This window comes from Rhinopithecus roxellana, chromosome 12 (assembly GCF_007565055.1).
Source record: "Rhinopithecus roxellana isolate Shanxi Qingling chromosome 12, ASM756505v1, whole genome shotgun sequence".
In the NCBI taxonomy this organism is placed as follows: domain Eukaryota; kingdom Metazoa; phylum Chordata; class Mammalia; order Primates; family Cercopithecidae; genus Rhinopithecus; species Rhinopithecus roxellana.
The window spans coordinates 34,426,619-34,443,540 of record NC_044560.1 but is presented as its reverse complement, the minus strand read 5'-3'; the positions used below and the strand labels follow the sequence as shown (position 1 = coordinate 34,443,540).

The 16,922-nt window shown below is 33.8% G+C and overlaps 1 protein-coding gene across 2 annotated transcripts in view; it reads right to left on the bottom strand.

Moving 5' to 3' along the window:
* Nucleotides 1-16,922, bottom strand: part of LRRIQ3 (leucine rich repeats and IQ motif containing 3) — a 187,195-nt gene that overhangs the window by 122,086 nt on the left and 48,187 nt on the right. For both annotated transcript variants that reach the window (XM_030913592.1, XM_010381108.2), the window contains exon 4: nucleotides 11,214-11,347. In XM_030913592.1, coding sequence (XP_030769452.1) covers nucleotides 11,214-11,347 — 134 coding nt within the window. The remainder of the gene's footprint in view (nucleotides 1-11,213; nucleotides 11,348-16,922) is intronic.

Genomic DNA, 16,922 nt, shown 5'->3' with positions numbered 1-16,922 from the left:
TATATTTTATCCTAATTCATCCATGCATGTGTACACACACACACACACACACACACACGCACACATTTTTCTCCCATTCTGCCTTAGAAATTTTTAAGGAAAAATGAAAAATAAATGCACATACACACACACATACATGTACAATTTTAAATTAAATTTAAAATATTTTTACCTAACGAAATATTATAGAGACCCCATATCAATCTTGCTTATTATGATAATATGGTCTATACATACAAAAATAATGTATGTTTAGTAGAGGTAGACAACACCTGAAAATCCTTCCATTTTGGGTACCTCTGCTAATGTTGTTATCACTAGCGTATGAATGACTTCAGAAAACGAATCCCATTTTCCATTTTCCTAACAGCTAAGGCCACAGTCATATGACTTAGCTTAACCAATTCGGTGCTTTCTCCCTGGATTTTTACTTTTTAGGGACAATCTAAAAGCACAAGGACAGCAAGAGGGCACTCATGACAGCTGCAATAGAATAATGGGGAGACAAGTAGCCAATAATAACAGAAAATTAGGAACGCTCTCTGGTGGAGTTGGCTCTGCCATGCTTCTTGCTGCTGTTCATTTTCCAAGGCTAGTTACTGTGTCTTCCTGAATTTTTGGTGAGCTTCCTGAATAAGCCTCTAACCAATTCTAATATTGTCTAAGTCATTTACAGTTAGTCTCTGCTGTTTGCAAAAGAACTCCATATACTACATAATCTAATCTTCTAAACTTCTATGTGAGAAGGATTAAAAAAATTACTTGCTTTAATCAACTATGAAAGAAATAACTCATTAGCTATTCATCAACCACGTAATCAGAAAAACAGCACAAGTATACTAGGTCAACAATCTAAATTTGAAAAGAGTTTTGTAAAATATTCCACCACTGAAATATAATGACTTACTTAGTTTTTTCTTAATTATATATGTATTAAGTATTTAAATGTAGTATTTCTCTTCTTTTTATCTACTTTCAAAAATAAATCCTCAATTTTCTCTATCATATCTATGAAGTAATATTTATCTCACAGAACTACTGTGAGGATCAAATGACTTAATAAAGACAAGTGTACATTTAAAACGTCCTACAAAGTATATAGTTATATGCCATGTAATGATGTTCCAGTCAATGACAGACTGCATATACACTGGTGGTCCCCATGAAATTATATTACCATATTTTTCCTCTCTTTTCTATATTTAGATATACAAATATTTATCATTATGTTACAATTGCCTACAAAATTTAGTATAGTAACATTCTATACAGACTTGTGGCCTAGGCTACAAATAGGCTACACCACCTAGACTATGCTACACAGCCCAGGTGTGTAGTAGACTATACAACCTAAGTTTGTCTAAGTACTCTCTATGGTGTTCACACAATGACAAAATCACCTAACAACACATTTCTTAGAAGGTATCCTTGTCATTAAGCAACGCATGACTGTATTTCAGCAAAAATAATCTATTAGGAATAAAATAATTATGTTACTTATAATGTAAAATCATATACATTGTTAGTATACCATTATATATGTCCTATTATATGCCACTATATATGTGAAAATAATAATTCTATTAAAATATAAACGCCACAAAGGCAGTGAATTTAAATGTTTTGTCCACTGTTGTATCTTCAGGACCTAGAAAGGGCCTAACCCATGGTAGGCACTCAATAAATACTTGTAGAATGAAGCACTCACTAAATACTTGTAGAATGAACTGATCAATAAAAATTAATAATTGTATCATGCCTATAAGGCAGGTAGTGCACATTTGTATATAATTTCATAACTTTGCTATGAAAATTTTATTAAGAAATAATATTTTCCCAAGATCTAGCAAGTTCTAGCAGAATAATACCAATTATTTTATTTTATTTTATTTGGTTATGATCCATGAAATATGGGCCTGAGTCCTGTGTCTATAACTTACAAGTTTTGAAACCTCAGGCAAGTTATCTGGGATTGTTTACAGGATCAAATCAGGTAAATTACATAAAATGTCTGGCACACAATGACAAGCCAGAACTTGAATACATTATCTGATGATTCTAATCCACCGTCAACTTTGAATAACACCAAAAACTTCACAGTAAGTAGGATAGTTGATTAGACCTAAATAGTTAATATTGTTTTATAATAAATAAAATCGTCTTTATAAGAATTCCCTATAATTGGTCAGCTGAGGCGGCTCACACTTGTAATCTCAGCACTTTAGGAGGACAAGGCAGGCAGATTGCTTGAGCCCTGGAGTTGGAGGCCAGCCTGGGCAACATTGCAAAACTCTATCTCTACAAAAAATACAAAAATGAGCCAGGCATGGCAATGTGTGCCTGTGGTCCCAGCCACTCAGGAGGCTGAGGTGGAAGAATCACTTGAGCCCAGGAAGGTGGAGGTTGCAGTGAGCTTAAATAATGCCATTGCACTCCCTCCTGGACTACAGGTAAGACTCTTTATCAAAAGAAAAGAAATGCCTATGAACAATAAAAATTAAAAAGCAAATTTAATTTGGTACACTTAATCTTTTTTTTTTTTTTTTTTTTTTTTTTTTTTTTTTTTTTTTTTTTTTTTTGAGACAGAGTCTTGTTCTATAGCCCAGGCTGGAGTGAGTGGTGCGATCTTGGCTCACTGCAAGCTCTGCCTCCCGGCTTCCGGCCATTCTCCTGCTTCAGCCTCCCGAGTGGCTGGGACTACAGGCGCCCGCCACCACGCCCAGCTAATATTTGTATTTTCAGTAGAGAGGGGGTTTCACCGTGTAAGTCAGGATGGTCTCGATCTCCTGACCTTGTGATCCACCCACCTTGGCCTCCTAAAGTGCTGAGATTACAAGCGTGAGCCACCGCCTCCGGCCGGTACACTTAATCTCTACAATTTTCTATGCTTATCATTATACAGGCAGCAAGAAAATTCTAAAAAAACTCCATATTAAATAAATAATTTTTCTCTTTTTATCTACTCTTTTTCTCTGATCAACCATGAAAGATTCTAACTCATGATAAATAAAACATTTTAAGGTATTTTTCAAACCCAATTAATTTGATATTTGATAACACAGGTTGCTACCCTGACAATTATAGTAGAGAATAATGATTTTATGTCAAAATGCTAATTATTTCAGGAGAGCTTTCCAATATCAACACAATGCCCGTAAAATAAAGTGAAAGTGTCAGAAAACTTAAAAATTTAATTTAAAAGGCAGGCGTTATTGACAAAAACATGTTTTGGATACAGTTTTAACTGTTAGTCTGAGGGGGATTTCCTTATATGTGATTTAATGCCTTTCTCTTGTCTCTAGAATTCTCTCTGCTTTTGTCTTTTGTCAGTTTAACTATACTGTGCCATTGAGAAGACCTTTTGGGGTTGAATCTTTTTGAGGACTTTTAAGCTTTCTGTATGTGGGTCTATATGTTTTGCAAGACTCAAGATGTTTTCAGCTATAATTTCATTAAATAGGTTTTCTACATCTTTGTCCATCTCTTCTTCTTCTGAGTCTTTCAAAATGTGAGAATTTGGTCACTTTAAATTTCTCATTCAAGAATTCATGAATTGCTTTTCTGATTTCTTTGTATTGCTTAACTGTGTTCTTTTATATCTCACTGAGTTCCTTTAAAATCATGAAAAAAATTTTTCAGGCATTTCAAATACATTTTTTTCCTTTGGAATCTGTTTATAGAGAATTATTGTATTTCTTTGGAGGCATTATGTTTCCTGCTTTTTCATGTTTCTTGTGTCCTTACATTGACATCTAGGACATCTGGTGTTAACAGTTGCTTCTTCTAAATTTTGTAGGGAAGTATTCTTTGTTATAGATGTATCTATGGTGTTGGTTGGATAGGGTGCTTTGACTTTGAATCTGATAGGTGTAGTGGAGTAGTCTCAGCATAATTTATTTGACCATAATTAGCATAATATAATTCGTCCTTCAACATAACATGATCATGCGAGTAACACCAGGGAACAAAAGCCATGTGGGTCACCTAGGAATTCTACCTACTATATGTGAGATGAGATCAAATAAGATCAAATCTTAGTTACCTTGAAACCATGTGAAGTGAGGACACAACTGGCTTATAATAGGCACACATTTTCATCAACATGGTTCGGGGGAAAAGTGAGGAATGACCATGGTGTTATTTTCCTCTTTTATTCTGTTACTATAAGTGATTTTCTAATGTTAAACTAATCCTGTATTCCTGGAATAAACTTAAATTGGTTATAAGGTATTATTATTTTTTCTGTATCATTGGATCTAATTTTCTAATACTGTATTCATGATTTTTACATTTGTATTCATGATACTGACCTGAAATGTTCTTTCTTGTAACGTCTTTGTAAGATTTTAGTATTAAGGTTTTGTTGATCTCTCAAAATAATATGTAAAGTGTTTTCTTTTACTCTCTGGGAAATTTATGTAAGATGGCATTATATTTTCCTTACATGTATAGAATCATTCATCTGTAAATTCATCCAGGCTCAATGTCTCTTTGTGAAAAGGATTTCAATAATGTGTTCAACTTTTTAACGTATGTACAACTATTTAGTATTTTTATTTCTTCCTTTGTCAGCTTGAAAATTGTTTCTTCACAGAATTTTTTCATATCACATAAAAAATTGTAATTTTTGGTATAAAGTTGTTCTTTATTCACTTTAATATCTGTAGACCTATAGCAATGTGCCTTTTTAAATTCTTTATGTTGGTAATTTATATTTTTACTTTCTCTTTGCTTTATCAGTCTTGCTGGAGTACTACCAATTTCTCTCCATAAATAATGAACTCTTAAATATATTAATTTTTTCATGTGCATTTTCTCATGTTTATTGTATATTTATATTCCATTTCATTCATTTCTGATACTACTTTTCTTATTCCCCTTTACTCTGTTTGGGTATAACTTCTGCTATTTTTCTATCTTCGTGAGACAGATGCTTAGATTCTTGATATGCTAGCCTTTCTCCTTTGTTCATACATGCATTTGTAGCTGCTGGCAATAATTATTATTTTGTCTTTTGCTTTCAAATATTCTGTGTCAGAAACTGCCTGACACCACTTAATTCCAATTCTCTTTTTAATACTTAGTAACAGTAGCCAAATTTCATACAGGTGACAAAGAGATCAGATAAAAGACCCTGTTTCTTAGCTGCCAGTGTACCCATACAACTAAATTCTAGCCAAGGAAATGTAGGAAAGGGGAATTCTGGCCAAGGAAATGTAGGAAAAAGGAAATGCAGTAAATCCAATAAGGGTGATTAAAATTGCTGTTATAATGGGGAGATGTGCCCCTTTCTGCCATTCAGTATTGCCTGTCTTCCAGCATACAATCAGATGTAAAGATTGGAACTCTGGCAGCCATTTTGAGCATAAATGACCTTGAAGATAAAACACGCAAATTAGAAAGGTAGATTGAAAAGTTAGAGGAAGGTTGGGTCCTTGATTTTGTGCCTTGATTTTGGCCTCTTGTCACAGGCCTGGACTTCTTGAACCACAGACTCTTCTCACATTAAAAACAAAACTTCTAGGCCGGGCGCGGTGGCTCAAGCCTGTAATCCCAGCACTTTGAGAGGCCGAGATGGGCAGATCACAAGGCCAGGAGATCGAGACCATCCTGCCTAACCTGGTGAAACCCCGTCTCTACTAAAAAATGCAAAAAACTAGCCGGGCGAGGTGGCGAGCGCCTGTAGTCCCAGCTACTCAGGAGGCTGAGGCAGGAGAATGGCGTAAACCTGGGAGGCAGAGCTTGCAGTGAGCTGAGATCCGGCCACTGCACTCCAGCCTGGGCGACAAAGCGAGACTCCATCTCAAAAACAACAACAACAAAAAACAAAAAACAAAACTTCTGCCGAGTTTAAGCCAAGATATTGGGGATCCCTCTTACATGGAACTGAATTGAATAAGTAAAACATACAAATACATTATTTCTTCGTCTTTTAATTATCAAATTTACTAAAGCTTTCAGGAAATTGTCATATATAGTGATGATTATGTGCCTCCTTCTCTTGCTCCTCATTGGATAAGATAACGTACTATTTTGCTATTATTTTCCAATACGTATATTAATGTATTTTAATCATATTTACTGGAAAATGCAGTCTAAGTATCTTAGACTTTTCATATAGTAAACTCTCGCTTCTGCTAAAACCTAGTTTATTACAGCCCTAGCATTTAGATGGTTCCTACATTAACACTACCTGCCAAAAGAAATTTGCAACCATACAATCAGACAATCAGAGTTAAACATTTTTCTTGGAAAATAAGCTGAAATTTATCTTTCTAAAACTTTCACTCACTATACCTGATTTTTTTGTCTATTTTACATACAGAAAATATTCAACAATTTGAGGTCAACCATTTGAATTGCCTTAAATTTACTCTTGTGATACTTAAATACCCAAGTTCCCCTAATCATACCTCTGATGATATAATTTAGGATATTTCATTTATCCCAACCTTACATGTTTTAAGAAATAAATATTTATTTAATAAAAATCACCTAAAATATGAAAGTCACAGAAATTTAGTTTGTCAGACACAGTTATTGAATGATGCTTTTTTTTTTCTTTTCTTTTCTTTTTTTTTTTTTTTTTTTTTTTTTGAGATGGAGTCAGCCTCCCGAGTAGCTAGGACTACAGGTGTGCACCACCACGCTCAGCTAATTTTTGTATTTTTAGTAGAGAGGGGTTTCACCATTTTGGCCAGAATTCTCTCGATCTCTTGACCTCGTGATCCGCCCACCTCAGCCTGAATAATGCTTTTAACATGTAAACACTACTTTTTAAAGGCACTGTGGGATAATAGTTATGGCAGTGACATAGTTTTCTAATTTATCCAGATTCCTTCATAAAAACAGACATAACAACTAGAAGGCAAAAATTTTGAATTTCTACACCAGTACCATGTGACAAAGTATCCTCAGGAAATCCAAATGTGAATGAATGGGGGAAAAAGCATTGACAACTGTAAGCCCACTGCTGTGTTAGCAATTATTCAGGAGGAAACAGATGAAAGTAATGAGGCATTTGATGGAAGAAACAAAACAAATAGTAAGAACAGGAGCTAAATTTGGAGTGGGGGGATGGGCATTAGTGTGTGAATACAATAAATCAAAAAATCAATGGTAAGATCTAAAGGATCTGAAGCATTCTGGGACTCTACACCCCCAAAACTAACCAGCCAAAACTCTCTTACAGGTCAAAGCCCAAAGTGAGGAGAATTTCCTGGGAATAGAATCCTAATTGATTAGCGGAGAAAAACAGTGAAAAGAGACAGAAAAATATCCACATTAACAAGGAAGTGAAGGAACCAGAGCCAGAGATACCATAAAGAGAACCATGACATTGTGGATACTACACAAACACAATAGGAGTAGTTTTAAATCCTGAAAAAAGAAAAGCTTCTTCTTAAAGTTCAGAAAAACTAATTTTATAGAACCAGCAATGCAGAAAAAACACTATCTCACCCTTTACAGAATAATAATAAAAAGAAAATAAAGAGCATAACAACATCATCATAGACAATGAAAGCAGGCCAGAAAGTGAAGCTTATAAAAAATAAAAAAATTATAACCTATTATTTCAAAATGAACAAAAAGATAGCAAGAAAATTATATAGGACATATAAGAGCAAATTTAGAAATGCAGTGATAGAAATCAGAAAAAAATCAGTATTTAAACACTCATTTTATATGTAAAGACTAAACCAGAAGGATTATAATTATAAATGAAAACAACAAAAAATTTCCTAAGTGAAATAGACTAAAATAAGAAATATTTTTAAAATTAAAAAGAAAATCAGTAGAAAAAGAACTACTATCACTATAAATAAATAACTATTCAATAAAGTATTTTGACAACATATCTCCAGTCTAATAATGATTTAAAAAATTCTGCAACAAATCTTGAATTGTATTAAATACGTTGTTGATAGTCGTATGTAATAGCGATTTTGAAACTCTTTTATGTATATTGTAGGATTAAGCTAATGAGTAAAATTAATAATGTTGGCAACCAAAATTCGAAGGGAAGTATAATGTTGAACGAAAGCAGTGAAGAACCTTCTGTGTTGGATTAACATTTGAGGTGTTAACATGAATTTATGATGGAAAGAATAATCCATATTCTGTCTGCTGAAATAGGCTAAAATAATGATACCCCAATAGCAATGAATACATCTAGTTTCTATATCTTAGTTTCCAAATACCATTCCTTACTGAAAGAACTAGAGCTGTTTGGAAAAGCTGACTTCAGGAGTGTTTGAAAAGCAAAAGGAACATGGAATTTGGAAAATGTTAAACACCAGAATCTGATATGTATTTACATGCAGTTTCATCTTTTCATAACTGACCACAAATGCCCAACACAAAATAGCTGTCTGATATTGATTCATATATTAGCTTCCCCACCAAGTTTAAAGTCTCAGTGTTTCATCTGTAAAACAGAAAATACAGAAAGACTCAAAAGCTCTGTTTTATTAAATAATAAAATGGATTAATGTACCTAATATGGTGCTTTACATATATTGCACATTCAATAAATGTTTGTTTCCTATATTCTTTTCCATTCTTTTTCCTTTTTTACAACCCTTCAATGCAACCAATAATCCTCCCTATGATCTCAATATAGCTGCCTTTACATAGGTTTAGGAGGCTATCAATCTAATCACATTTCATTCTAAGAATAAAAGTATACTTTCCTTATATGCAATCACCCACACTAGAAATACTACCACTCTAAAAGATAATAGCATTAATCATAATAATTTTATAAATTTTAGCCATACATATTTCAAGTACTTTTAGTTGAAAATTTCAAAGTACAAAATATTTGGGTGTGGGGAGACATTTCTCATGCCTATAAATAGACACACAAAAGGACTAATCACTCGGACACTAGGTTGTGGGAATCTATAGTTGCCTCTGAGGGGAGCTCTTCATATTTCCTAATTCTGACTTTCACCTTTCCATGAATGAATCCAGATCTGATTTCAGCTCCCACTGTCTCTCCATTTATTGATGTATTAATCAATTCAGAAAATATTTTGAGCACCTAACATGTGTCAGGCATTCTGTTACATGTTAAAGATACAGAGTGGAAAACAGAGATACAGTCTCATACAGTTTATAGTACATATGGAGATATAGTTAATTATAGAGATGACTATAATACAGTATGGTAAGAGCTTGTGATGTGAGTAAAAGTATGCGAAACACATCAAAGAAGCAATATTCCAAACATTTGTCCTAAACAAATTGAAAGCCACTGAAGGACTTTAAGTTGGTGAATAAAATGATTAAATTTGTATTTTTGAAAGATTACTCTGTGCATGCTGGAAGGGAGCAAGAAATCCAAGGGAAATTTCCCATGGTACCAAACAACACAGAGAGCACTAAATATAACAACAACAATAATAATTAAATTTTTAAGGCCAGGTGCGGTGGCTCACGCCTGTAATCCCAGTACTTTGGGAGACTGAGGCGGGCAGATCAGGAGGTCAGGAGATCGAGACCATCCTGGCTAACACAGTGAAACTCCATCTCTACTAAAAATCCAAAAAATTAGCCGGACATGGTGGCGGGTGCCTGTAGTCCCAGCTACTTGGGAGGCTGAGGCAGGAGAATGGCGTGAACCCAGGAGGCGGAGTTTGCAGTGAGCCGAGATCATGCCACTGCACTCCAGACTGGGAGACAGAGCGAGACTCCATCTCAAAAAATAAAAAACAAAAAATTAATAGCTAATAAGAATGTAATATCTACTTTTGCTAGGTGCTAAGAGCATTATATTGATCATCTCAATTCCCACAAAAAATAGAAATAAGTACTGTTATTAGCCCCTGTTCTTTACAGTTTTACAGATACAGAAATTCAAGCCCAGCATAGGTAAGTAATGTGCCTAATAGAACAGAGCTTTAAAGAGGCAGAAAATACAAATCAGTTTGTCTTGAAACCTGTCATATATTATTATTGAAATCTCTTCCTGCAAAACTCTCAAATTCTATTCATACATGCTTAGTTTTTAAAGATTCTTCCCATAAACAAAGTTTTTATCTCATGTTATATGAGCGTCAGTGAGAACTTTCATTCTACCAGAGAAAAAAATCCCTGAGGTATAAACCAAAAACAATATCCTTTAATTAGACCTGTATTTAATATAAAGAGCACATTAAATTCAAATGCAAAATAAAGACAGAATTAATATTTTAAATAGGCATTTTCAGCAACTGCCTGATTGATTCTTTTGCACCTCCTTTACTCAGTTAATTTGACTTGTCTCCAATGTGAAATTATGTTCTCTCATATTTGACCTCAGTGTGAAAATTATGTGGAACCACTTCCTCAGAAGTCAGAGGCACTGTATTTATGGTCAGTTTTGCTACTTATTCCTCATACTTGTTTCTCTTTATCAGGACCATTGCCACCTATGATTTAGCATATATTGGTTTATGCTGGAGGGCATTGTGTCTCATTGTGTCTATCTTACCACAGAATGTTGAATCTCATTTCAGTGAAACTTCCTAATCTTGCTTTACCAACAAATATCCATTTTATTATTCCAGATCTATGTTAATCCTATTTATATTTCAGGGACAAATTTCATTTCTATCTTCTGAATTCTACTATTTAGAATAAGCTATATGAAAATTTTCATTTAGTTTTTCATATGTTTGACGTTTGGTATGACCAATACTATAAATTGATGACAGAGTATCCTATCTTATCTCTGCAAGTACAATGTTAAGAAATTCTAGCAAAAAAAAAAAAAAAAAAAAGGTTTTCATTTATTTGCAAAGCTTAGCTACTGCAAAGGAATGCAAGGAACAAGAAAAAAGTAAAAGATAACTAAATAAAGGACAATATAGATTGATGTGGTAGCAGATGTCTCAGCAAAATTGTATTTGTATCTAAACAAAATATAAAATCTTCCATATAAGTTCCATGTTTTATATTTCTATTGTATCCTATTTTATAATCCATGGCTTACATTTGTATTTATATGGTAAATTGGAAAGAAAAAAATAAAATATCAAATGTTAATTATTCTAAATATTATATTACTATAGAGTCTGTGGTATTTTTCTTAAAGTTAAGTTAAACAGACTATACCATTTTGATGATAGAGAATACAAAAATGCAAATTATTGGAGAATTGACTTTTGATCACTTATTTCTTCACCTTCTTATTTCAATATTCAAATGGTAAAGAAAACAAAACATACCTCAAATTTTTTCTAACTAAGAAACCACGTATCCATCTTTGAACAATCAAAACTGGTGAATTATGAGCCAGAATTGCATTAATTTTTGAAATAATATATTGAATATTATTAATTTCCTCTTCATAGGTTGTTCCCTGTATAAAGAAAATATAATTAATAATTTTTATCTTTCATGAAAGTATTTCCAAAAGATATTTTAAACTTGGTAATCTATTGGTATAAATAAACTAATAAAATGTTCACAAGGTCTTATAGGCATTATAGTTAAATTATGATATCATTGGATGCTTGTCCCCTTCAAATCTTATGTTGGAATGTAATCCCCAATGGTAGAGATAGGGGTTTGTGGGAGGTATTGGATCATGGGGGCCGTTCCCTCCTGAATGGCTTAGTGTTATCCCTTTGATGATGAGTGACTTCTTGCTCATATAGTTCACATGAGATCTGGTTGTGGGACCACCCCTTCTGTCTCCTGCTCCCTCTCTCACCATATGACTTGCCTGCCTCCCATTCACCTTCCACCATGATTGTAAGCTTCCTGAGGCCCTCACCGGAAGCAGATGCCAGCACCATACTTTCTATATACCCTATAGAACCATGAGTCAAAATAAACCTCTTTTCTTTATAAATTACCCAGCCTCAGGTATTTCTTTAGAGCAATGAAACTGATTAATACAAATAATTAATATATTTTTATTATTAGAGTAAAAGAACAATAATTAGTAGCATCAAATAATTTCAATTCTCTACACAAAATGTAAGATTATTGATGATAACTTTTTCTATCAAAGATTATTTTCCCAATCTGATATATATGTATAAAACTTTAACCATAATCATTCTGCTCTCTAAATGGTAGTGACATGAACAGGTGTTCAATGAAACTGCAAATACTCTGTCAGTCCCCATAAAGAAAATTGATATACTTTGATTCATAAAATAATTTATACTAGTTAAAAATTTTGTTGTAGCTTAACTAGAATGTTGGACACTTTTATTGGAACGCAGCAAATTATCTTGGAAAATATCCTATATTGCCTTTGAGAAAGATCTCCTTTCCTGAAAACTTTTAGATTTGAGATGGTAGGCTCAGTATATTTCATTGACAACTTGACTGGTTAGAAATAAGGTCACTATTTATGTTTTGAATAGAAGATAACACATTAAAAATACTCACAATCGCATTCTTTACGAAGCACCTCTTCTGAAGATTATCAGCCCTATTACACTTAGAACATACACCTTTTCCGCATATACACTCAATAATAAAGTATACAGGAAACAAACAAAAAAAAAATCACAACACCTTGTGGATTAGTGCTACTTCCGATTTATACTTTCAAACACTCATTGCTAATTAGAAACTTCTTTCCTTGTCTCTGTCTTGATTCCATTCCTAACATTAGCTACTAAAAACCTTTGACACTATTTAATACTCTTCCAGTCCATTCCCTGGAGCTTCCTAAATACCCTGCTTCTTTTTTCACAGAGAAACTAGAGCCGTCAAGTTTGAACTCCATCAATTAACTCCATTCTCTGTAAATTTAACTGTATTCCTATCTATACTGAGTAGAAGTGCCTTCTACTCAAACTTAAAACAAGAAGTATCACTCTATTTGTTGAAGATTGGCACTCTGTCACTGTTATGAGTCTAACATTTATTTTCTAAGACTCTCCCTCTGCTAGCACTATCTGTTCATTTATAAATATAACTTTACCTATCCTTAAATCCCAATTCTGAAACCTTTATATCTAACTTTCACGAAAAGCCCAAAATCTAGAAACAGAATTCCACATTTTTTCTCCCACTTTCTTTGTTTTCTGTATCTCATTCCACCAGCTTCTATCCCTATCATCCAAGGGCATTTTTTTAGAGTTAACATTGGACAGTCCCTCCTTGAAACACTTGCCTTAGATTCTGTACTACACTCCTTTCAGTTTTTCTCTAAAGTTTGTTTGCTTCTACACTTAAAAAAAAAAAAAAAAAAAAAAAAAAAAAAAAAAAAAAAAACTATACATATACATACCATGTTTATCACTTCACTGTTACAATGAAAGAACTTTCCCCATGTCGCTTTTTAATCTCTACGCATTCTCCAAATGACCACTTCTAAATTCATAGCTTCAACACTCACCTTTGTGCCACAGACTCTCAGATTTCTATCTTTACGCCTGACCTCTCTCCTGAGCTACATAACAATATAGTCAAACTGATATCTAACTAAATACAACTTTCCCAAATATGAATCTTCTTTCCCAACCTGCTTTCTCATATACTCTACCTTAGTAAATGGTACTGCTGGCCACAGTTGCCTAAACCAGAAACCCTGGAACCGTCCTAGGTTTGCTTTTCTTTTATGCTTCCCTGCATGCAAATGTTACTAGATTCAGTACATTCAACATCCCAAATATCAGTCTTACCTCTCTTTGTCTTCTATTTTCTGCCATTGTTTTTCCCATGTCTTTATTATCACTTCCCTAACTTACTAAAATTCTCCTAACTTATATCTTCATTAATTCCTGTTCCCCCACTCCCTCCAAACCATAAAATGCACTATTGCTAGATTGAGCATTCCAAAATGCAAATCTTATCATATAGCATTCTGGATTAATATATTGCATTGGCTTACCACTGAAAGACAAATTACAAATTTCTTGATTTGCCACACAAAGTCCTTCTTGATCTAGCCCCATCCTAGCTCCTTAATCTCATCTCCATTCATCCTACATAGAATTACCTGATAATCAAACTTAAATGCTTTTTACAAATGCCATCTGTATTTCTTGAACTGCCTTTCTCAATGATTTGTCTCACAATTTTAGTCTTTGGGAGACTCAGTTCCTTCCCCCAAGAAGACTTTCTTGATGTTTATCTGCATTCAGTGACTTTATACAATATTATCCTGTGTCCTGTGAAATAATTCATTTGTCACACTTGAAAATGTTAAGTTTTAGCTGACCCCTGTGTTCTTCGAAAACAGTGAAAGTTAAGAAATCTCCCCAGTCCTTTGTTTCAGGAAATGGCTTACTGAAAAGAAGCACCCTGTTCTTTATGACTGACTTGAATAATACTTTTGGATGTCTTTCTTGTTTATCTCTAGCAAGGCCTGACACAGACCTTCCAAATTCCCATTCTTCCCTTCTTTAACAATTAGCTGAAAGGTTTTGTCCCTATTGATCAATTCGAACAAAATATTTGTTAGCCAAACTTTGGTTAAGATTATTTCCTTCCCCTGGGCCCCTGAACTTTGGCTCACCATCAGCCCGAGCCAGCACACAATCTCCCTTTAACAACCGCTCCTGAGAATAGGTTTGTCTCAGGGTAAAACAGTCAGTGCTCTAAGGTCAGACCATACTACTTTTCTTTATTCCACTTCCCCACATTCACTTATTTCTAGTCTTGTTTATTCTTCCTTATAAATGAGAAACTCTTTTGCCTAACCCTTGAGATTTTTGCAGATCTTATAGTCAGAACATTCTCCATATTGTAATAATCCCACCCTGACTATTGCAATAGTTCCTTTCCCTTACTTTCAATCAGCTTTTTGAATAATGTCTCTATTTATTAATCCTGATGTTTTTAGCTGACAAATTATACTCTAATGCAATCATTGGTCTATCTTCTCCATATAAGCTCACCAAATTTAACACCTCTTCATCCTACATATCTGGACTAACTGAGCTATCTTGTCTATAACTGGCATTTGATTATCAATTGACAATTAATATACTAAGAAATCATCGTTGGTGGTCCCCAAGCTTGACTTACCAACATCAATTAATTTATTCTTGTAGCTCAATTATTTTGTGATGTCTGCATGGATACAAAGACATCACACTCTTTTTCTCCCTTTTAAACTTTTCTCAGTCTGTTTTGCTGGTTTATTTTCTTCTGCAAACATTTAAACATTTGATTTAATTTAGATTTTCATTCTTTTTCATCTTTCCTGGCTAACTCTTCTCAAGTGATCACCTTCCTTGCTATATCTTACTGCCTCACATACTTAGATTATTCACATAGCTGTAATCTCCTGTCAGACATTCTTTCTTAAATTACAGGCATATAAAATAAACTTCCAATTCCATTTACTTACTTTCATGTCAAGACCATAAATAATTATCTTCCTAACTTGAATCAATCCACACTAATATTGTATTATCTGTATAGTCACAAAAACTATTCTTGTCAACCAAGTAATAAACCCATATTCCTCTTTCTCTTGCACCCTTTTCCATTCAATAAATCACTAAATTCTATCAAATATCTATCAAATATCAAAGGAACTCTTCAATCTGTTCCTTATACACTATACCTAAACTATTATAATAGACTCCCAATTCCCCTATATTCAATTTCCCTCCACTCCAAAATTACAGAATACAGGATGATTTTTCTAGAATAAAAATCAGGTCATATAAATGCCTAAAATGTTTCCCCAAGATCTTGCAAGATAAAGTCCTGTCTCCTTAGTATTACATATAACACCCTTTGCTATTTTAATCCCGTTTTTATCTCCAGCATCATTTGACATGCCCAAACATATCCTCTAAACTTCAAGAACACGAAACTACTTGTTGTCACTTGCATGTGCCAAGCTCTATCAATACCTCTGTGCCTTTGCAAATGCTTTCCACTCTGCCTCACAGGCTCTACACTCATGCCAACACCTCTATTTGCCTAGTGATTTCTTACATTCAAAAAATTCATCAGAAATATAAATACTTCTGCATTTTTTCCTGTGATTAGAGAATTGAACTTCAAAGATTTTTAAAGAAAATATATGCACTTTGCTCACAGAATTTTGCCCAGTACTCAGATTCAGGATGTTTTATCCATTATTTCCTTGATTGTTGCTTCTCCTTTGTTTTAATTTTCTCTACCATAATTCCTTCTTATTCACAAATATCACATGAATGTCTACATTTTTCCTCATAACTTTATATATTTATTCTCAGTTTGGTGAAGCCATTCTGTCAAAGGTCAGCTTTCTCATATTGAATTTTTTATTTAGGTTATCAACTATTTGAGTTATGTGGCTGAGTCTAAGTTCTTTTCTGAAGCTCCTAGCTGTTCTGTCTCACATGAGTCCTGTCATATACCATTTGATATTTATTGTAACCCTGACTGTACTTGAATCTCTCCACGAAACCTATTCTGTAGTAATAGATCCTGTCACTTGTTCTATCAACACCCTGAAAACATAGAGGGTTTTGCAGAATTTCCTCTAGTTCCTGTGATTTTATAATTTTTTTCAGGAAGAATAGCTTAAAGTCAGGCTGCCTTAGTTTCTTCTTTTGATTCAGTTATGTCTTAGTCCATCTGGGTAGCTATAACAAAATACACAGACTGGGTAGCTTATAAAAAACAGAAACTTACTTCTATCAGTTCTGGAGGGTGGGAAGTCCAAGATAAAACTACTACAAGTTTTAGTGTTGGATTAAGGCCCATTTCCTGGTTAATAGATGATACCTTCCCACCATGTCCTCATGTGATGGAAAGGGGACCTATCTCTCTGGGGCCTCTTTACAAAGAACATGAATCCTATTTATGAGGGTTCTACCTTCATGATCTAATCACCTCCAAAAGTCTCCACCTCCAAATACATCACATTGGAGATTAGATTTTAGCATACAAATTTTGGACTGGCCACATTTAGACCATAGCAGTCTCACCTTCATTGTATCTGACAAAAAGTCTTTGCTATGTCT